Source organism: Pteronotus mesoamericanus, unplaced genomic scaffold (assembly GCF_021234165.1).
Source record: "Pteronotus mesoamericanus isolate MK-2021 breed Mesoamerican mustached bat unplaced genomic scaffold, CSHL_Meso_final scaffold_167, whole genome shotgun sequence".
Lineage (NCBI taxonomy): Eukaryota > Metazoa > Chordata > Mammalia > Chiroptera > Mormoopidae > Pteronotus > Pteronotus mesoamericanus.
Window position 1 is genome coordinate 40,996,527 of NW_026555308.1, and position 23,505 is coordinate 41,020,031.

The 23,505-nt window shown below is 35.9% G+C and overlaps 1 protein-coding gene across 3 annotated transcripts in view; it reads left to right on the forward strand.

The window, feature by feature from the left end:
• PJA2 (praja ring finger ubiquitin ligase 2) overlaps nucleotides 1–23,505 on the forward strand; it is a 77,957-nt gene that overhangs the window by 43,251 nt on the left and 11,201 nt on the right. For all 3 annotated transcript variants that reach the window (XM_054589988.1, XM_054589987.1, XM_054589986.1), the window contains exons 6-7: nucleotides 9,516–9,701; nucleotides 14,933–15,044. In XM_054589988.1, the coding sequence (XP_054445963.1) occupies nucleotides 9,516–9,701; nucleotides 14,933–15,044 (298 nt within the window). The remainder of the gene's footprint in view (nucleotides 1–9,515; nucleotides 9,702–14,932; nucleotides 15,045–23,505) is intronic.

Sequence of the window (23,505 nt, forward strand, 5' to 3'; positions counted from 1 at the left end):
CATAAAAACAGATGGAAAAATAGGCTATAGGTACAAGTCCTGCCATAAATATATGAGGTCTGTCTGGGAAAAGTCCAGTAATTGTTAATATAGCGAGAACGGTTTGTGGGACATCAGTGTAACCTGGCAGCGAAGGAGAGTGGACTGGAATGCCCATGCGTGAACAATGACAACTTCACTGTACTAGCCACTGGGAGTGGTAAACACCATTGAGTGAGCATGTGTACTATGTGGCCATCACATTCAAAATGACTAAGTGAGTAGAGCAACAAATCTGTATCAAATTTTGCCTTAAGCTTCAGCATTCCTCTGCGGAAACTATTCAGATGATTCAGGAGGCCGCAGCTCTGGGCAACTGGTGATTGGTACCTTCATCACGACAACGTGCCTGCTCATGCATCACGTCTGGTGCAGAGTTTTTTAGCGAAACATCAAATCACCCAGGAGAGTCAGCCCCGCTGCAGCCCAGATATGGTGTCATGTGACTTACGGTTTTTCCCAAAACTAAAATCACCTTTGAAAGGGGATAGACTTCAGACCATCAATGAGATTCAGGAAAATACAACGTGGCAGCTGATGGCAGTTGGGAGAACTATGTGAGGTCCCAAGGTGCTTACTTTGAAGGGGACCGAGGCATCGTTGTCCTGTGTACAGTGTTTCTTGTATCTTCATCAGTAAATGTCTCTATTTTTCCTATTATATGGCTGGATATCTTCTGGACAGACCTTGTAAATTGCCTAATCTCTGCTTATAAAAGACAGCTTTATATCAGTTGGATTTCTTAAGTTAAATGCTATTTACAAAAGATACTCTAAAAGTGTAAGTATACAGAAAGAGTGAAAATAAAAGGATAGAAAATGATACATCAGGCAAATACTAAGTAAAAGAAAATGGAACATTTATATTAACATTAGCAAAGTGCACTTAAAGGCAGAAAGAGCATCATTGAGGAGAGTGAGGGTCACTATGTAATTAATCCAATTTATCAGTAATATGTAGCATTTTTAAATTCAAATACATCTAATAGACTCAAAATATACACATGAAAATTTGACCAAACTAGAGAATATTGACAAATGTACTGTCATATTGCGAAATTTTTAATACCTTTCCCAATTACTGATGATTTATGGATATAAAAAGTTTATCTGTCTTTGGCAGATTTTAGCAGTTCATTTAAGCATGGTTTAATGAGTACTGCATTCTGTGGAATACACACACACACACACACACACACACACACAACCTGAACATGTACTAGGTTGCAAATACAGGTTAATACATTTCAAAGAATCAGTATGCTGTAGATTGTATTTTCTGACCACATGCTATTAACTTAGAAATAAATAACAAATATAATTTTTAAATAAATAACAAATATAATTTTTTAAAGCCCTATACATTTTAAATTATTCTTTCCTCTAATAACCAGTATTGTCCTAATAACCAGTAGGACAAAGAAGAAATCATAATAGAAGTTTAAAATGTTCATAAGTCAATAATAATGAAAATACCACCAATTAAAATTTGTAGGTTGCAATGAAACTGGTATTTAAAGGGAAATTTATCTTTAAAAAATAGTTGAGCTGAAAATGGAGGTGTACATTTAACTTGAAATAGAGAAAGAATATTAGCATAAACAAAGAAAATAAGGAGATAAGAATTTGAATTAGGAAAGACAAAAGCAAAGATTAAAGAAATCAGAAGTTGAAACTTTGAAAGGGGTAAGAAAGAAGGATAATCTATTTGGGTAATGAACAAGAAATTAAATACAAGGCAAAAATAAATAAGACTGAAATACATAAGTTGATACAGCTGAAAATACAATAAAGATTGCATATTAAAAAGTACTGTAGACTTTGTACCAGTAAATTTGAAAACTTAGAAGAAATTGACAAGTTTCTAGAAAAATAGAATTCATCATAACACACTAAAGAAGAAATAGGAAACTTGAATAATACTAAAACTATTACAGATAGTTTTTCAGTGGTTTAAAATCTTCCCATGGAGAAAAACAACTGATCCAGATGGTTTTAGAACTGAATTCTTTTAAACTAAACTCTTAAGGATCATGTCATTTTATTCTTAAAGAGCATTAAAAAAGAGCTATTTCTCCGAATCATTCTAATAAGGCCAGCAGAACCCTAATACCAAGAGTATGTAAAGAAAAATACACGGGTTTCCCCCACCCCTATTAAAAATGCATGTCAGCCCTGGCTGGGCGGCTCAGTTAGTTGGAGCATCATCCAGTACACCAAAAGTTGTGTGTTCGATTCCTAGTCAGGGCATGTACCTAGGTTGCAGGTTTGATCCCCAGTTGGGTTGCATATGAGAGGAGAAACTGATTGATGTTTTTATTTCCAATCAGTTTTTCCTCTCTCACTCTAAAAACAGTAAGCATATCCTTGGGTGAGGATTTAAGAAAACGAAAAATACATGTCAAAACTTAAATAGAATTATTGGAAATGTAATCTTTTAAAAGATAAAGCTCAGTAACAAATCTGAGTTTATTCCAAAAATGCAAAGGTAGTTTCATGTAGAATACCTGTAAATGTCATTCACCACAATAGCAGAACACAGGAGAAAATTTATGATAGATTCTATAGATGGAGAAAAAAAATCACTTAATAATGTGTAACACCTCATCATGATAGAAACTCAGAAACTAAAATTAGAACAGAATATCCTTGACCTGACAAAAGGTATTAGGCAAAGAATAAATAAATAGAAGTCATTTCCAATGGGTAATTTTTTTTAAATCTGCCCTTAAATTGGAGCAAGACAAAGGTCACTAGCACCATTTCCATAGCCATTGTTCATGAAGGTCTTAATCAGCATGGCATAATGGGAAGATAAAGGATAAAAAGATATAAAAAGAAGAGGCAATGAAGAGGAAAGAAAAACTAGAATATTTATAGAATATAAAGTCTTAATATGCAGAATGAATAAAGAACTAGAAATTAGTAAAAAAAAATTATAAAATAAACTGACCATCTAATTGCAAAATGATCAAAGCCTTGAGCAAATAATTCACTGAAGAGGAAATATTAATGGTGAATAAAAGATGCTTTTGATACTAATGTATCAAAAGATGCTTTACTACTACCTGGGAGTGTATGTTAAGATCACAAGGAGGTATCATTTTTTTTTATTAACCCATTAGATTAGCAAAAATTAGAAAATTAAACAGTGTCAGGGGTTTTGGAATATATGAATTGATTCTCTTTTTTTTAAGATTTTATTTATAATTTATTTTTAGTGAGAGGGGAAGGGAGGAAGAGAGGGAGAGAAACATCAGCGTGTGAGAGTAACATCAATCAGTTGCCTCTCACAGGTCCCCAGCTGGGGACCTAGCTAGCAACTTGGACATGTGCCCTGACCGAGAATCAAACTTTCAGTTTGTAAGCTAGCACTAAGTCACCTGAGCCGCACCAACCAGGGCTGAAGCAGTTCTTACACACTGCTTGTTGAGATACAAAGTAGGTCAGATTCACTGAAATTATGTAATAATTTTAACATTTGCATGGTAAACTACCCAGCTATTCCATTTCCAGGTATACACCTCAAAGAAACTTCCCCATATGGCCCATAAGTTGTATATAAGAATGTTCATTGCATTATATAGCAATGGGAATGAATGAACCACAGTTACATGCAAAAATGTGGATGAATGCAGAGATACAATACTTACTGAAAACAACCATTCCTGGAACCTATTTCATAAAGCTTAAAAAGAAGCAGAAGTAAATATCTTGTTTAGGTATACAATAAGAGTGAAAAATTTCAAAAGGCAGCCGAATGACAACAGCAGCATCAAGACAGTACTTTTCTCTGGGGGTGGTGAGGCCGAGGTGTAGAGTACAAGATGCATGCTAGTCAGTGGTCATATTCTGGTTTCCTTGTTCAGGTATTGGGTTTATGGATGTACAATAGAATGCATTTTGTAACTTAAATAGATTGTGTATATTCTGCATTGGAAAAAAATGAATTAAAAAATAACAGGCCCTGGCTGGGTGGCTCAGTTGGTTGGCATGTCGTCTAATATACCAAAGGTTGCAGGTTTGGTTACTGTTCAGGGCAGTTGGGGCTCATACAGGAGGCAACCAGTTCAGCTTTCACTCTTCTATTGATGCCTCCATCCCTCCCTCCCTTCCTCCCTGCCTCTCCCCCTGCCCCTGCCCCTTCCTCTTCCTCTGTATCTAAAATCAATTAAAAATAAATATCCTGGAGTGAGGATTAAAAAAAATAATAACAGGAATTGAAGATGAGAAAGTAGAGACAGTAGCTGTACCCAATTCTTTACGAAAGGGAAAGGACTACCTGTGGATGTTGAGCCTCAAAAAGTGTTTTCCCCAGCCCCCAAAAACAAGAAGCATGATTGTTTGCTTAAAGGATGTTCCAGAGAGAGTAACTGATAATTATAAGAAAGATAAGGTGAAGTCCTTGAGAAGATGATAAAGGTTGGGGTCCAGATTTTAAGAAGAGAGGCCTTTAGGAGCAGAGACTCTTCTATTGTAACGGGTGGGAAGATAGTATAAGTAGGTGGGTCTATAGATTTGCTGGTGGGAAGGAAGAAAGCTGAGTCTCTAGTGATTCCAGTATTCCAGTATTTCCTTTAACTGCTCTGTAATAAATTATTAAAGACAGAATCAAATGTTTAAGCAAAATATGTAGCCAAGTATTGGTAATATAGTAAGAGTATTAATGATGTGTTATAAATTGTTTTGACTCATTATGATTTATATTCATTTTCTTCTTTGAATTAAAAAAAACCCATACATTAATATTCCTTATATTGAATTATTTTCACCAGTATATTTGAGTTTAATGTTATATGTCTGATGTACGGAGTAACTTGAATCTTTTTGATTTCTTTATAATAGGAAAAATAAATGTATTTTTTTTAGGAATACATTAGAAATAACAGATATTTCCAAGGCCCGTTCTATGCTTAATAGGTTGGTTTTCAAGGACTTACTACATTTTACAACATGTATAGAGTGTCTATTATGTACCAAGCACTGGTTATAGGAGGTGAAGATACAACAATGAGAGCCAATACTGTACACTCTTGAGAAACTCCCAGTCTAAGAGGAGACAAATGAGTCAACAGAGAAGTTAACAATACAGTATGGTGACTACTCTCATAAAATTGTGAATAAATATCTGTTGCTTAGCAATTTTTAGTTTAATTTGTATTTTAAATCCATTATGGGCTAAGTTTTTCATTGGATTAATTGTGCACAAAAGGAAAGCATACACTCTCTTTATATATTTCACATTAAACCTTTAACAAAATAAGTATATTTTGTTATGCTAATTCCTCTGATTTTACTTGACTGGCTGCACTAGATACTCAGTCCTATAAACCTGTTATTCTGAAGTGTAGTTTAGGATCTGAAATTAAAGACACACTTATGTAAAGGTATGTAAAGAGATACTGTTTCCTATGTGATTAAAATGTGCTAATTTTTATATGTGGACATTGTCTGCCTCCCTCTCATAAATGTTTTTACCTAAAACTTAAATTTGCACATTAAAATGAATAGAACTCTAATTATATTTGCTCCTAAAGTTGAAATATATAAATTGTTATATAACAGTTCTCATCTTAAAACCCAAACTACATTTCAACTTTGCTAAGACTATGCTGTAATATTTTACCACCTTTTGATATATTAAAAGGTATTTTCTGTTAAATAAAATGAATAAGAAAATCCTACCAGTATATTTTTTTTAATTTATAAAGTACCATTTGTTCAGTTCATTGCAACCTTGAAATGTCTATTTTAAAATAATATTTTATTGATTATGCTATTATAGTTGTCCCAATTTTTTCCCCTTTGCCCCCTCCACCCAGCATCCCCAGTCCTTCAGGCAATCGCCACACCGTTGTTCATGTCCATGGGCCATACGTATAAGTTCTTTTGCTGCTCCATTTCCTGTACTGCACTTTACATCCCATGGCTATTCTGTGACTACCTATTTGTACATCTTAATCCCCTCATGTCTTCACCATCTGGCAACCATCAAAACCCTCTCTCTGTATCCATAATTCTGTCTCTGCTGTTCTTGTTTGCTTAGTTTGTTTTTTAGATTCAGTTGTTGATAGGCATGTATTTATTGCCATTTTATTATTCATAGTTTTGATCTTTTCTTAAATAAGTCCCTTTAACATTTCATATAATAATGGCTTGATGATGATGAACTCCTTTAGTCTTTTCTTGTCTGGGAAGTTCCTTATCTGCCCTTTGATTCTAAATGACAGCTTTGCTGGGTAGAGCAATCTTGGCTATATATCCCTGCTTTTTATGACTTTGAATATTTCTTGCCAATCCCTTCTAGCCTGAAAAGTTTCTTTTGAGAAATCAGCTCACAGTCTTATGGGAACTCCCCTTCAGGTAACTAATTTCTCTTGCTGCTTTAAGATTCTCTCTTTATCTTTATTCTTTGGCATTTAAACTATGATGTGTTTTGGAGTGGGCCTCTTTGCATACATCTTGTTCGGGACTCTATGTGCTTCCTGGACTTGGATGTCTATTTCCTTCACCAAAAGGGGCAGTTTGCTTTTAATATTTTTTCAAGTAGATTTTCAATTTCTTGTTCTTTCTCTTTTCCTTCTGGCATCCCTGTGATGTGAATGTTGGAATGTTTGAAGTTGTCCTTAACACTATCCTTGATTTTTTGGTTTCTTTTTCTTCTTGCTCTGGTTGGTTATTTCTGGGGTTTTTTTGTTTTTTGTTTTTGCTTCCTTATGTTCCAAATCATTGATTTGATTCTCGACTTCATCCACTCTACTGTTGTTTCCCTGTAAATTTTCTTTATTTCTATTAGTGTATCCTTTGTTTTGGATTGGATCTTTTTTATACTGTTGAGGTCCTCACTGAGTTCCTTGAGCATCCTTATAACCAGTGTTTTGAACTCTGAATCTGACAGATTGCTTATCTCCATTTTGCTTAGTTCTTTTTCTGGAGTTTTGATCCATTCTTTCATTTGGGCCACATTTCTTTGTCTCCTTATTTTGGCAGGCTCCCTGTGTTTATTTCTGTGTATTAGTTAGAGCTGCCATGACTCTCTGTCTTGGTAGCACGGCCTAATGTAGCAGGTGTCCTATAGGGTCCAGTGGCGCAGCCTCCCCTATCACCCAAGATGGATACTTGAGGAGTGCACTTTGTGTGGGCTGGGTACACCCTTCTCTTGCAGTTGAGCCTTGATTGCTGTTGGCAGGTCAATGGGAGGGATTTAGACAGGCCAGTCAGCTGTAAGGATTGGCTGTGACCACTGACCACCAACCTCCACCCTCTGTGGAGGATCAGCTCTGCAGGGCAGGGTAGTGGTGCTCCAGTGTGGTCTGTAGCTGTCCACTGGATGCTCAGGCTCTGGGGTTTCCCAGGTGGTGTAGGCCAAGATAAGCCCCAACCTGTGTCTGACCCAGGGCCAGCTTGCCTGAGCTCTAAAGCAATATGAGATGGCTGCTACTTGTGCTGGGCTTGGAGATTCCCAGGCAAAGTGAAGCTGGGAATCGAGGCTGGCTGCTGCTAGTGCGGGGCCTGGATTATGTAGCAAGTCGTAAAAGGGCTGAGGGCTCACTGAGGTTGGCTGTTGCTTGTTTTAGAGGATTTAGGAAGTTGTGAAGTATGAGCCAAGACCAGCCATTCATATGGAAGAGCCAAGGTTAACACTTTGGGTGGGTATGTAAGCTGGGTGGGACAGAATCTCAGGGGATCTCCAGGTGGGGCAAACACTGTTACTGAGGTTGATGGATTCTCAGATACAGCACCTGCCTGTCAGCCTTGTTGCTCTGTAGGGGGAGGGTTCAGCAAAGGGACAGTGGCCTCTGCCCTCCTTCTTGTCTGAGACAAAGCTGTCCCTCAGCTCTTCCCTTGATGCCAGACACTTCATTACTGCCCTGTGTCTGGTGCCTTTTAAGCTGCTACCCCAGTGCTGAAGCTCGGAGGGAGTAAGTCTGAGTAAGTCTATGTGCAGCCCTTTAAGGGGAACTGCTTGGGACTCCAGGATTTTCTTCCATGGACTCAATCGCCACTGGTTTTTGCAGCCAGAAGTTACGGGGACTTCGCCTTCCTGTCACCGGAACCCTAGGCTGGGGGGCCTAGAAGGGGGATATACTCCTCACTCTTGAGATATCCCTCCTAAGTTTTTATCCACAGCACATGGATGTGGGATCAGCCTGTTCGTCATCTCCACCCTCCTGCGAGTCTGCATGGATGTGGTTTCTTTAATTCTGTAGTTGTAAGACTTCTGTTCAACTTGATTTCTGATGGTTCTGAGTGGTGGTGGTTCTATATTTTAATTGTAATTTTGATGTGGTTGTGCAAGGAGGCAGATCGTGTTTACCTATCTGAAATGCCTTTGTTTCTCATGTATTATAATTAATTTTACCCAGTTTGATCATTGTGTCCAAATTTTTGGTGGTTTAACTTTTCCATGAGTGTTTGAAATTCGTGTTTTGAAATTTACGTCTGTCTTAGGCTTCAAGGTTTTGCATCATGCTTAGAAGGATAGACTTTTGGTAAGTTTCCTCATGATTCAGTACTTTTAGTGGTGGAGGGGGTCTGTGAGCATTTTTAAAAAGTAGATCTGTAATTTATTTAAGGGTAAATAATGACTTAGAGATTTAACCTCCATTCTTCAAGGTGGGTACCCAATTGTCCCAGTAGCATTTATTGAATAATCCTTTTCCCTGCTGTTCTGACTGCTTTTCTTCCTTATTTTCTGGATCTGCACCATTAATTTGTCTAACTCTGTCCCTGTGAGCTTATTTTCTAGTGGGAGAAAGATTGTCAATAAACAGATAAAAAATGATAAAAGTAAGTTCTATAATGAAAATATGCTAAGTGGCGTGGTGGTCAGTAATGGGAGAATAAACTTAAAATGAGTGGTCAAAGGCAGGCCTCTTTGAGGAGGTGACATTTACTCTGACTTGAATATCAAGGAGGGAGTAACTGCAAAAATCTGGTGAAAGGACGTTTCAAGTAGAGGAAATGGCCCCAGGGTGGAAATGATCTCCAAGTAGAGAACAATAGGAATATAGTCAATGGAGGGAAGCGTAGTGAGTCAGCATTTGGAGACGAGGACCAAAGAGAAAGCGTGTATTATGTAGGGATGTGTAGGCCAGGCTGAGGCATTTGGATTTTATTTTAACTGTGAAGGGAAACTCTTCAAGAGCAGTGCTTAACAATTCAAATTGTCTAAGATTAATTGTCTTATTTTTCTTCTGCAAGAAGAGGAAATATAGGAGATTAGATAGTTTCCGTATCAAAGAAATAGGTTCTTATGTAATTAGGAGGTATTTCTATATTCCTGTGACCCTATAACAAACTTACTTCCCTTCTAAATAATTTTACATTTGAAGAAAACAGATTTTTAAATCATAAGTACCAACAGTTTTGAACTCAAAAAGAATCTACTTGTACTAGATAGAACTCTTTAAAGAAAAAATTTAAGATGTGTTTTAAAATAATATTTTTTTCTTCTCCTAAAAATGTTCATGTTAGGGAACAGACGTCTTTGGAAGAAGGAGAAATTCCTTGGTTACAGTACAATGAAGTCAATGAAAGCAGCAGTGATGAAGGAAATGAGCCGGCCAATGAATTTGCACAACCAGAAGCTTTCATGTTGGATGGTAACAATAACCTTGAGGATGACTCCAGTGTGAGTGAGGACCTGGATGTGGACTGGAGGTATGTAGCACTGTGTTACTACTTACCATTCATCGAGTAGAGTCTCTTCATGGTTCTAAATAATGAAAATGAAATCTCTCATAACTAAGAAGTATTCTGATGTTAACCATCTGTCAGTCTTCCCCTCTTTCAAAGCTCCAGTCAGTGACCTCTCCCTTCTTTGACTTTTAGCTCTCTTGAAGCTTACCTTGTATCCCAGTGAATTATATACTTATGGTTTGGGATTTCCAACCTTAGAATTTACCTGTATTTGATAAACATAGTACTTACTGTGATCCTTTGAAAGAGAAAAAAAGAAAGGTTCTGAATACTGTTTGAAGAATTTCAAAATCTGTGATTGAATCAGAATCATAAGAATATAGTTTTCCTTCTATATTTATTTTGTGCTGAAGATATAATTGTACCTTGCAGGATGCTGAAAGTATTAAATTTATGCCTGCAAAGAATAGCTTCAAGTAAAAATAGCATATAAATTAAGTGGATTATACAATCGTTATATCTCATGATACAATGGATAGAATTTAACTGTATTTATAAAGTTAGATGTATCCTTCAAGTGTGTAGTAGTCTTTTGGAAGCAGCCAATTATTGAGATGAGTAAAGGTTGTTCCAACTGATGCCTTTTTATACTTTATTTCTGGAAAAAATACAGCTTGGTACTACCCATGTTTTCTTCTCTGCACAGATACATTTTTAAGAATTTGTCTTGTTTTTCCAGTTAAAAGGTCTTTACAGGAAATTTAGAAAAATAAAGATAAGAAAAACTCATTTATACCCCCAGATAACTCTGTAGATTTATGTTTTAAGACCTCCTTTGTGTTTTCAGTTTCTCTGTGTGTATAGCTGCTACTTTGTGCTTTTCCAAATTGTTCCAGACACAAAACTCAGCATCTCCTTGAAATCCTCCTTACCATTTTCTGTTCTGACTTCCCGGCGGGGAGGAATCTGTGCATAGCAGATTTTACCTGACCATTTTGTGGAAGTAGAAGTGGAGTTTTATCACAGCCAGCAACAATCTGTAATCCTATGTTAAACATTCCTGCTCTCCAAAATCCACTTCCTAGCTTCCCAAACATGGAAAATCAGTGACTTCACCTGGTCCTAGACTTGCTGATCTTGATGCTCCCTTCACTTCCCCCCTCTACCTGCCTGTTACCCTCTTACTGAACTTGTTTATTCTGTTGTCTTATCTTCCCATATGTGAAGTTATTCACTCCTCAAAGAACCCAGCAGATGACGGGATTATCTATATGGCATCATTTGTGTAATTGGGAGGCAGTTATGCTTTCACTTTTTTATTGTACATTTTTCAAAATTCTGTAAAAATAATTCTTTACAGGTCCATTATGTAGATGCTTCATTCTGTAGATGCACTAAAATTTAATTGATGATTTCCCCTTTGAAATACTACAATGAAATATTCCCCCCCCATCCCCGCCCCCACAACTTACCCCATGAAACTTGTTCTGACTTCAGGTTATTTCTTTAGGACAGATTCATACGGGAACATTACTGGGAATTGTGATTTTTTTTTTCTAAGACCTTGATGTATATTTCCAAATAACTTTCAAAAAAGACTGTTCCACATAAAAATATGAATAAATAATAGAGGTCTTTATTTAATATTATTTTAACTTAAATTGGAAAACTTTTAGTTTGTGTTCTAATTTTATTGACCACCTTTCTGGATATGGCTGTTGTATTAAGAATTTAGAAATGTTACTTATTGTCCCACTTAGCAGGAGTTGCATAGTAGTTTTTTTTAATACAGGAAGCATTTTAGCATTGATTTTTAAGACAGAACTTTGGACTTTTGTCTAGATATAGCAGCACTTCATTACTTGTTTATATTGTGATATAGCCTGTGGTGGTAGCTAGGGTTCATAAGGTGAAAATAATGTCATTTTTATAACTAAAAGGAAAGGCCATGGGAAAGAGCAACAGTTCTTCTCTCTAAAGCCAAACTTTGACACTTTTTTTTTTTTAGTTTTACCACTATTTAGAAAAAAATTTTAAGCTTTTGGGTTTGTTTGTTTGTTTCATTTTAGTTTAAAGAAAATGGAAAAAGTCCTCTATCAAAAGTTTGTTCGTTTGTCTTGGTGAAGTCGCAGACATCTTGCAGAATAATACCCAGAGAGTATCTTACAGATTGGTATGCTAAGAGTTGATATGGAGAAAATGTGGGTTTTGGATTTAGACAAATCCCAACTGTACCATTTATTTATTCTTTGAAAATTATTTAACCACTCTGTCTTTCTGCAAGAAATTGGAGTTTTAATTATTAACCTAAGATGGTTCTAGGAAATTAATTTTATATGAATATAATAATGGTTTAATAGTAAAATTTTTAAAACTATTTGAAATTATTTCACTTCCAGGAAAGCTACAAAATTAATGTAAAGAATTTCCCTATATCCTTAACTGAGATTCCCTAAATGTTAACATTTGCCATATTTGTGTTATCATTCTTTTTTTCTTTATTTCTTTATTTATTCTCTGTATTTATGGCATCTTTGATCCATTTATGAGTAAGTTGCAAGTATGATGCCTCTTTACCCATAAATACTCTTGAGTGAATTTTCTAAAATCAAGATTCTCTTATCTAACACAGTAGAATTGTCAAAATCAGGAAGTTAAGACTGATAAAGTACTATTATCTAATCCAGCAATTTTTATTTTCCATCTCATGGCGCACACAAACTACTACAGTTTTGCAGCACATGAAAAAATATATTTTTTGCTGATCTGACAAAAAAATAGGTATAATTTTGCCTCATTTATACTGAACAACTATTGTTGTTGGCTGTTATCTTTTTTTTTTTTTTTTGACACTGTAAGGAAAAAGAGGTCAGCAACCTGACTAAATAGGTATTGCATGTTTTAAAAATTCTTTCAGAACACCAGTTGAAAATTGCTGATCTAATCTGTAAAACTTATTCAAAGGTCTGTAGTTATCCAAGTAATGCCATTGGAGAAATTTCTTTCTGGTTGAATCCAGAACCACTCATCGCATTTGTTTGCCATGTTTCTTTAGTCCCTTTTAGTCTTGAACATTTCCTCAGTCTGTCTTTGTCTTCCGTAAACTTGATACTTTTGAAAAGTATAGGCCACTTAATTTGTAGAATGTTTCTTAGGTAGAATTTGTCTGATGCCATGATTAGATGTGAGTTAAAAATATTTAGCAAGAACACTATAGAAGTGATCTTTTTTCTTCTTAGTTCCTATCAGAAGGTACGTGATGTCAAATTGTGCCACTACTAGTAATGTTAATTCTGATCGCTTGGTTACGGTGTTATGGTACTTTCTTTCATATTGCTTCACTATAAAGGTGCCATTTTTTCATTTATAGTTAATAGATGTTGAGTGGGAAGATATTTTGAGACTATGTATAACCTGTTTCTTCTCAAACTAGCAAGTTTCCATCCATTTCTTTTATTATCATTAGTTATTTCTGTCTGAAACGATTACTACCATGGCGATTGCCAAATGAATGATAACTAGAATTTTTAATTTTAGCTGATCATCCTGAAGTGACCAGTTTACAACCAAATATCATGCTTAGAGTGTCTAGATTGTTTAGCCTCGCAAAGAAAATAATTATTGGAAGATAGTTGACTTTTTTGAAGAGTTTTCCACAGAAAGGAAATGGGCATAGTTTCTGTTGCTTCAGCAAGCAGAACTAAGCACTTCACATTAAGTTTCAGCTTCTAATAGGGCTTTCTCACACTGGCACATACCACCTTTAAAAGCAGTATATTTTCCATATGGAGGGAATAGTTCTACTGTTTCTTGACTATCTACTCTGGTGCCAGCTCTGTGCTAAGCACCTGAATGCATCTACTCATTTAATTTGTTTTATAGATGAGGAAACAGTAAATAGTTAAAATTTTCAAATCGTTTAACTATGACTCAGTTAACTGAAGTTAAATTCCTATCTGACTGACGCCAGGGCTCTTCTTCCTTTTTGCACTACGTCTCACTGCTAGATGCAGGAGGCTGGTATTGCAAGGGAGGTTGGACTCACTGATTCTTGGTTTTAGTTCTAATTCTAAAATCTGTAATTGTATGAGAGTGTCTGATCCTTTGTGTACCATATGATACTTGCTGATTTCTAGATGCTACTCAGCTATAACATATTCTTCCTAAGAATGTATCTGTATCTGTGGGCAGTAGATTTGTCATTTTAATGATGGCGCAAAGGTTGACATCAAAAATATTTTGAGCTAGCGTCTGTGACTGCATGTTTCTGATCATGATATTTCATAGCAATACAGAAGGTAACAGTAGTGTGACTTTAGGTAGAAGGAATAAGCTCAGTTTGGGAGGTCTTGGATTTGAGGTGATAGGAATTCATTAAGGTAATGTGCCCCACAGAAAACTAAAAATGGTTGTCAGGAGCTCAAGAGGGTGTTTGGGATTAAGTAGAAGTTTAGAATTTACCTGCAGAAAGGATAATTGAAGAAATGGACTTGAATATAACTTCCAGCAGAACACATTAAAAAAAGAAGAGGACTGAGGACATACTTACGATTTCCAAATTTCTAAGACTAGAGGAAAAAGAAGAACTTGTATATGTGTAGATGTGGAAGGAGGTGATTAGCACCAGATGAAGACATATTTCTCTTCAAGAGGCTTATGTTCATTGAAGAAGAAAAAGAGCACTTAAGAGCTAAATATTTTTCAAGCTGAATAATAGTGGAGAAGACCTAGTTCATAGAAGAATAGAGATTAATGAGAAAGACTTGATAAAATCAAGTATTTTAAGCCCAAAGTGAATGGTACAAGGTAAGATTTAAAAAAAAAAAAAGGCTTTGACTAATGATGGATTTAAAATGCAGTAATTCTCTTTATCATGTTCTCACCTAAATTTAGATTGGAAACTAAAATAAACAGAAGGAGAAATATATGGGAAATAATTAGGAGGGGAAAAGTAGTACCTTTATTCCAGCCATAACAGTCCCCAAAGTTAGAACTAGAAACATATAAAGAAAATTTTCCTACGAACTCTGTGCAGTGAGTGTGGAGCTGCCTGTTGGAGAGGCAGTGGTATCTTCACTCCTTATGCTTAGCATTTAACTTTATTGGGTTCTTTCTACCCCTCACCCCACAAAACTTATATTACAATATTTTAAGGCTTTCTGCTCATAGTGTGTTTATTGGCTTATCAGTATGTTAATATAATTGTCTTCACCATAAAGATTTCCCAAATCATGGTCATATTTTTTTTTCAGTCTGTTTGATGGCTTTGCGGATGGACTAGGAGTTGCTGAAGCTATTTCTTATGTGGATCCTCAGTTCCTCACCTACATGGCACTAGAAGAACGCTTAGCCCAGGCTATGGAGGTATTTTAGTGACTCTGATGCCCATGAATAAATTGGTGGGGTGCAAAATGATAACAATTAAAGATTTTTTTAACTGCTTTTAAGAAAAAGTAATTTTCTCATCAATTTAATAATAACTACTGAATACTGATTGCTACCAGTATGTGTGTATAAATTACACTTGGCATCCTGCCAATTTTCCTAAAATTGATTTCCCAGTTTTTACTACAGAATGAAAAATGTTTTGCTTACATTTAGAATATATGCCTTTCCTCCATTGAATTATATGAGTCTGTGAATCCGAATATTTTATACATACATGCACAGGTATAGTTCTGAAATGAAGTTGAAGATGTCTAAGAATATATTACAACACTGATCGCTTTCCTTTTTCTTTGTTGTCATGGATTCTAAATGCTATCTTGCTGCTTAATGCAGTTAGAAAATTTACTCCCCCTCATCCTCATATACATACACACTTTAAAAATGTAGCACATTTGGTTCCTAAGTTTGTCTTGCCTTCTTTTCTTTACTTGACTAAAATACAAAAAACTCATCCGTAATTGAATTTGCCTAAGGTCAAATCCCAAGCATTTGGGGAAACTTCTGCTTCACTAGTGGGTTCCATTATAGGAGTCTTTCTTTAAATTACTATTTCAAAGGTAGTTTCTAAAGTAAGAGGAACAGTAATACTGTGACTGAGTCAAAAGTGAGAGAACAAAAATGATTGAGGGAACTTTTAAGGACATGATAATAGCATTTTATCCTGAAATTTTCTGAGATTATAAATTCTGGTTTAGATGCATAAATTAGATAGATAATAGGTAGGTAGGCAGGCAGGTAGGTAGGTAGGTAGGTAGGTAGGTAGGTAAACAGACATAGACAGAAACAGGCACGCGTGCACACACACTTAAATTCGCGGTGGTTTGGCATCACTTTTTTAAATTTGTGTGTAATCTTCCATGGAGATCATTGCTCTTAATTATGCCTTATAGTGTTTGTGTTCTCCAGGTGACCATACTAGGAGAAAAGTCAGAAAGAATATCCTAAGACAGGATACACTTAGGACTTTTCCCAGATTATTTAACTAGCCAAACTTTGACACATAATGAAATAATGGCACAGTATAACTTGCATCAGATAAATATATAAAGATTAAAAATCACTAACTTCCTTGAGCTAAATAAATTTTAAGTGACTACAATGGAATACATCTATTCTAGGGTCTGGTTTCACAGTGCTTAAACACTCTTTTCCATTCTTATGCTAGTAATTTATGACCTCCCACAATGTGGAGATATCTTTAAAAAGAAGTTTTGAGAATTAAAGTAAAATTTTATTTGTTGTTAATGGGAAATTTGACATTTTGTTTGTCGCCTTGAAAGAAGAGCCAAGGAGATTGGTCATAAGGAGGTCATGCTAAGCAAAGGCATTAGCAAAACAGGCAAAGACAAGCAACAAGAAAGAACATAGTAGGTACTGGGAACTTACAAGTCCCCACATTATTGGCCTCTGCTCTTAGGAAACCCAGTGGCACTGCAACTTTTAGTTAATGTCACCATCTGTCCCCCTACTTCTCATTAATAGTGTTGTATCTCCCTTACCCACAGCATCACAGCCTTCTCAAATTTGATTTTAAAACATGTTTACCCCTAGAGAATTGCTACAGTTCTATCTTCCTGTCACTCTACAGATCTGTATTATTCTGTGTCTGGCATGCATTTATTTAATCGTTTTGAAAATAGAAAGCTGAAATAATTATAATTTATTACTTTTTTCCTTTAGACTTAACACTAACCATTTTTTAAATGAAACAAAAACAAATAAGACAAACTGTGCTTTTGGTTTGGTTTTGTTTTTTTCCCCCTCAAGCATCCCTAACTCTTTTTGGTAGTAGTAGTTTTCATTTCTGTTGTTTTTCCAATACTAGCTTGATCTTTATTTTCAGGTAGTGACTATTGTGAAAATAATGGCCAATAAACATTTGCGTCACAGCTGTGTCTCAAATAGTGCAAAGTAGTTAGGATTTTTAACTGTTTGAGACAATATTGAAGATTTTTACTTACTCCCAAACAAATTCGTGGGGAAAAAAGTATCCCTTTGCACATTTACATTGACACCTAAAATTTTTTAGCATAAATTCTAAGTAATATTATTTACCCTATCATATCTTTGCAGTGAAAATATATGTTCATGAACGTAAATGTAAAAAATAAATTGTGTAAAATTGTTAGTATTAATTAAAAACAAACATTTTTCCATCTAAAAGTAATTTTTTAATTATTTTTTTGGGTTAACCCCCAAATTTTGGTTATTGGTTAATAACACTATATAGGTTTCAAATATAGAATTTTATGATATATTTATCTGTGTATTGCATATATTAATTTTGATAAATAATTATTTAAAGTAAAACTTGACTGGTAAAACGCATCTTTTCATGAACTGGGGGCATTTTTCTTCCTAATTATTTAATGAGTGAATTTTACTTATTCCTAGAATGAGACATAGTTCAGCATCAATTTTATTTGTTTTGTCATCTTTATGAATATAAGCTTGAGAAACTTTGTTCACATAAATAAATTGATAAATGATGGAGGAGTTGATCATAGCCTTGTCATTCAAGTCTTCTGAGATATTTGCCAGAATTACATCAACTTGACAAGTTGTTTAAATCCTCCTTCAGTTTTTGTTGGAAGAGAGGATTGGAAACCATCTACAAAGATTTGTTACTCAATCTTTAGAGTTAAGTTGAACCGAGTTATTTCAGATTGCTCATTTGAATGGGTAAGAAGTATGCATTTATTTATAAAATAAGGAAACGTTAGTACAAAAAGGAATGTGAGAACAAGAGATCCAGCATGGTACTTTTAACTGAAGATGCATTCTTAGGCAGATCAGTTTGAGGAGAGACTAGGTAAGAAAGTTAATTGAAATTGTGTCTCTTAAGACTGCTTGCCCTTGGACTCCTTGGAAAAAGTCTTTACGTACTTGACAGAGCACTTCATATACACTTGGCCTTAAGGTTCAATCCATGAGGTTAGAACATGGGCTTTAAAGTTAGATTCATTTAGGCTTTGTGACCTTGGACAGTCCACTTTACCTCTTTAAGCTTCTGGCCCTCGTCTATAAATGGGAATAAAAAGTTACTTCATAGATTACTGTGAGACTGTGTTTAAGCACTTAGCAAACTACCTGGTGCAATAGGTAAGTTCTTAGTAAATGGTGTATTCAGAAATATATTCAAATCAGTAATCAACCAAATGGTATTCATCTAGCGTATCTGGATTTAGTGGTCATTCAAAATTATTATTAAATCGTTGGTTGTAAGTCTTTACTCTTTTAAAACTAAGTTCTATTTTATTCTTTAGAAACTAAATATTGTGCTGTCAAAGGAGTGTGTTACTTTACACCTAGATATACTCCCTTTAGGCTATTTAAGCTATTTAGTTATCTCTTAACACTTGGGCTAACTTTTGAAAATATTTTGTACTTCTTCAGGTGTAGATAGATTTATACATCTTTAGTGATTTTCATAGCAGTGGCTATAAAATGGTTTCTCTTGCTCTTGTTGACTAGATATGATCCCAGATCACCTTAAATATACGTCAGTACCAAGGCAATAAATTATTTTTACATATATGAAATTCCAGGTACTTATTAGTACTGCAAATATGTAGATAATCACTAGAAAGGAATAATGAACCCATTGAGAGTAGTATGTATCAAAGCATAGTTAGCCTAGAATAACATCCCCACATGGAACGTACTATAAATAGTATCCATTCTTTTTGTGTATGGTTAGGACAGATGAGTTCTTGCATAGTCTATCTTAAGAAGTACATAAGGAATTGGCGGAGATTCATGCTTATAGTTATCTGAGAAAGGAGGAACAAATAACAGGCTCTTTCCATTTTCTGTCTCTTGATGGGGAAGTTTACTATAAAGAATTATTAACTATTACAGGAAATTAGAGTAATAAGGGATTGCTTAGTAAGGAATAAAGATAATTCTAAAAAATATGGAAAATTCATATATAAGGAGCAGCTACCACCAGTAGAGCAAAGATCACCTAAGGAAGGGTCGCCGCTCCCCTCCAGGGCTGGGATCCAGACCTTGATGGCGATGGCACAGCTGTGGCTTAGTGAGTGGAGAGAATCACTGTGGTGCTGTGCTGGCAGAGCTTGCTGGAAATCAGCCCTGCAGGGTGCCAGGGAAAGCTATTCATAGGGAGATGTCTAACTGGAAGCGCTGTGCTACAGAGCCGTCCAAGGCGGATGCTGGAGGAATCTGCCTGCCACTGTGTGCATTACAAGGGCGAGACAGCGGAGCAGCTGTGCACATTGCAGGATTCTGGTGCTAGAAAAAGCCACGGAAGCCAGCCAAGCAGGCACACTGGGAGCAAAACAAAGCCCTTTTCCTCTTACAGTGTCTCTTCACTGTCCTCTGTGAACAAGTTTAACATCTGTGAATGACAGATGTCAGAAGGGAAAATATTAAAATGGCCCAAATCCATTTTCACAAAGCTGACAAAAATAGTGAATCTGGATCATAGGAGCAGTAACGGACAACTGAACTGTCATCCCTTTCACTGCTTGGATTCCATACACGCCTTTCTACGCACATGTGAACTCCCATGCGGCAACAGTACAACTATATTTCTACCCAATGAAGTACAACTGTTCTTACAAATGAAGTTGTTTTTTTTTTTGTTTGTTTTTTCAGAATAAACAGATGAACAGTCCCAAGAATCATTGTATCTATCACTGGCAGTATTAATTACTCCACAAATTCAGACAGCCATACTAAATATTCTTTTATATTAAGATTAAATTATCTAGGTAACTGCTATATGAAATAAAAACAGAATGGAGAGAGTTCAAGAAAATAGCAGACACAAATGAATACACATAACAAGCAAACAACAGAAAATATGCAAAGCTACTACTTGTTTCTGTATTTGGTCACAGGCTGTAATTGGTAGCTCTCGTTTCCTTTTGTCATAACCCACTCAGAATTTTCCCCGGCTTCAGCAAGTCTCTCAGCTGGTTAGGATTCTTTACTTGCAGAAGTGACCCAAACCTGCCTTCCGGAAGAGTCCATGTCCTCAGTTATCCTGCCCTTTTTGACTGCTGTAGTTCTCCGATAACTTCACTGTGGGGCATAGAGTACTAATACCCTCCAAGTGAAGTTATCACAGAATTTTCAGGTAGAGGAAGACTAGCCTGTGGAGGGTAAGCTATTTCTACTGATAGAAGAAGGCACAGTGACTTGGCGATTCAAAATACAGTTGACCCTTGAACAGCATGGGTTTGAACTTACATGGAGATTTTTTTCATCTTGTCAACAGACAAACGTACGGTATCAATAAATACAGTATAGTACTGTAAATGAATTTTCCTTATGATTTTTTAAAAAACATTCCTTTTTTCTATATTGTAAGAATACAGTATACAAGTATAATACATATACTGTTGGCCAAAAAGTTCGTTTGGTCCTTTTCCATAAGATGACTCTAGTAGCACTTAGTTGTCTTTAACTTCATTTGAAACAATTTTGTTAGATTGTGTTGTGACAGCTGTCATATCTACATGCATAAAAAGTATCAAAATTGGTGAGTTTTTATGTAGCCATTTTAATATTGGATATAGAAGAAAATATGCAACACTTTCAGCATATTACTGCTTTATTACTTCAAGAGAGGTAAAAACATAACTGAAATGCAAAAAAAGATGTGTGTAGTGTATGGAGAAGGTGCTGTGCCCTATTGAATGTGTCAGAAGTGGTTTACAAAGTTTCATGCTGGAGATTTCTTACTGAACTATGCTCCCTGGTCAGATACACCATTTTGAAGTTGTTAGGTATCAAATTGAGACATTAATTGAGAACAATTAATGTTATACCATGCGGGAGAGAGCCCACATCCTCAAAATATCCAAATCAAAAAAGTTTTTGGTGAAAATGAAAAATGTGTCTTTTGTTTTTCAGAAAAAAATAAATTTTTTGGTCAACCCAATAACATACAGAGTACGTGTTAATTAACTATTTATGTTGCCAGTAAATCTTCCAGTCAACAGGAGACTATTAGTAGTTAACTTTTGGGAAGGGGGTCAAAAGTTATATGTGGAATATTTTACTACACTAACGGTCAACTCTTGTATTGTTCAAGTGTCAACTGTAGTCATTTTCATATGAGTACAACTAGATGTCCCCATTCTTACTAAGTTCCAGAATTCTGTTCTTTAACTATCAATTATAAAACTTTTGAAAAACTTGACAAGACTAAGAATTAATTTCTCATTTTAATTCAGCAGTTTACCAATTAAATTTTATGTCTGGTTTTCAAAAATGAGGGATTTTATTAGGGCCATCATGAACACACTCTAGTTCTCATACTGTGCTTCACTTTTAGAGTTAATGGGCCTGAGTTTGTCATTTTTCCTTTGCAAGTGTTCAAGGTACACCAAGGATCCACTTCAGATGGCAGTTTTTATAGCCATCATTACTCCAATAAGGTCAAGTATAGCAGCCAGCCACTAAGCTCCCGAGATACATGCTGTAGTTGGCATTTCATTGCAGTCAACCAGTGATAGTTCGACTGTGATTCCACTGTGGGCCATGGATTGATAGCATCCTTTTCCTGTTGGCAAGGAGCTCAGCATTGATCTCAAGCCCGAAGGCCTAACCAAATCAATCCCCATATCCTGTGCTTGCTTCATGGGACCATGTCTGATAACCAGTCCTGCATATATCCGTGCTCATTCACAAGAGAGAAAACAATAATTTGAACAGGGTAAGCTTAATATAAACATTATCAGGTATAACAGATGAGAGTTAGAAGGGATTGTAAATAAGTAAAGAATAGAGGAATTGCAGATTAAGGAATTCCCTCAGGACTGAGATAAAGCACTCCATCTCCCCATCCCCTAGAGCTGAGCTCCAGACTGTACTGGGGAGGACACAGTCATGGCTCTTAGAGAAGTGTTTGTGCCGCTCTTCTGGGTGCTGGAGAAACTCTTCATAGGGGGTGACTAACTGGAAGCACTGTGCTGCAAAACCACCCAAGGTGGGCACCAGGGGAAGCTGCAGCTGTCAGGCCGCGGGGAAATCGCATGTACTGCTGGAGTCAGGCACTGGAGAAGCTACTTCCACTGGATGAGCCTGGTGCTGGAAAAGCCACCTGTGCTGTGAGGCCCTGAATAGAAGAGCCTCAGCGTCGCAGGGGCCCACCCAGCAAGCGCACGCACAGGAACCGAGATGCAAAATTCCTTTCTTTCTGTGATTGTGCCTTGAGCACCCTCTATTAACAAAGCCTAAGATCATGCTAAGTGACAAAGGAAAAATAAGTAAAAGGCCCAAATCTGTTTTTAGAGAGCAGAAATGGAAGATGTGTTTGTAGCTAAGAGGCAATAAATAATTCAATTACCAACACTAATTTTCTTACTGCAATGTCTTACAGCAAATCCAGGGTCAGACTTGGTATTTAGTATCATTAACTATATTTATTAACTCTCATTGATGAACATTTTTTGCTTTCTTTTTTTAGTCCTGAGTTGTTTTGGCCTTGGCTCTATCTATTGTAAGTCACCTCAAATTTGTTTTGGAAAGACATGAGTCATTGCTAAAACATCTAGGCTAGATCCTGAGTATACAAAAGATTATGCCTGTCACCTATGAGAACACAATGTTAACTATAAGGAAGAATCATCTTACTACCTGGAGATCCAGTTAGTTTGTTGGTATTTGTTGTGGTAATGTACACATAACATAAAATTTACCATTATAGCCATTATTAATTATGTACTTAAGTGGCTCTGAGTTCATTATAAATGATAATTCCCTATTTTCTCTTCTCCCTAGCCCATTCTACTTTCTGTCTCTGAATTTCTCTACTTGAGGTACCTCAATTATGTATAATCATATGGTATTTATCCTTCTGTGACTGGCTTATTTTCATAATGTCTTCGAGCTTCATTCACATTGTGGCATGTGTCAGAATATTCTTCTTTTTCAAGGCCAAATTATATTCCGTTGTATATATACCACAATTTTTGGCTTTATAGAGATATAATTGACATATAACATGTAAGTTTAAGGTGTGCATGTGTTAATTTGATGAACTTATGAAGTCATTACCACAGTAGGGTTAGTTACCACCTTCATCACCTCACATAATTACCATTTCTTTTGGTAAGAGCATTTAATATTTACCTCTTAGCAATTTTCAAGTATACAGTTAACCATAATCACCATGCTATACAATAGATCCCCCTAACTTCTCTTATAACTGGGAGTTTGTACCCTTTAATCAATATTTCCTCATTTATCCCACTCTCCAGCTCCCATAACCACTATTATACTCTCTGCTTCTATGAGGTCAGCTCTTTTAGATTCCACACATAATTTATGTCATATGCTATTTGTATTTCTCTAATTTTGCTTAGCAAAATGGCATCAGGATCCATCCATGTTGTCACAAATG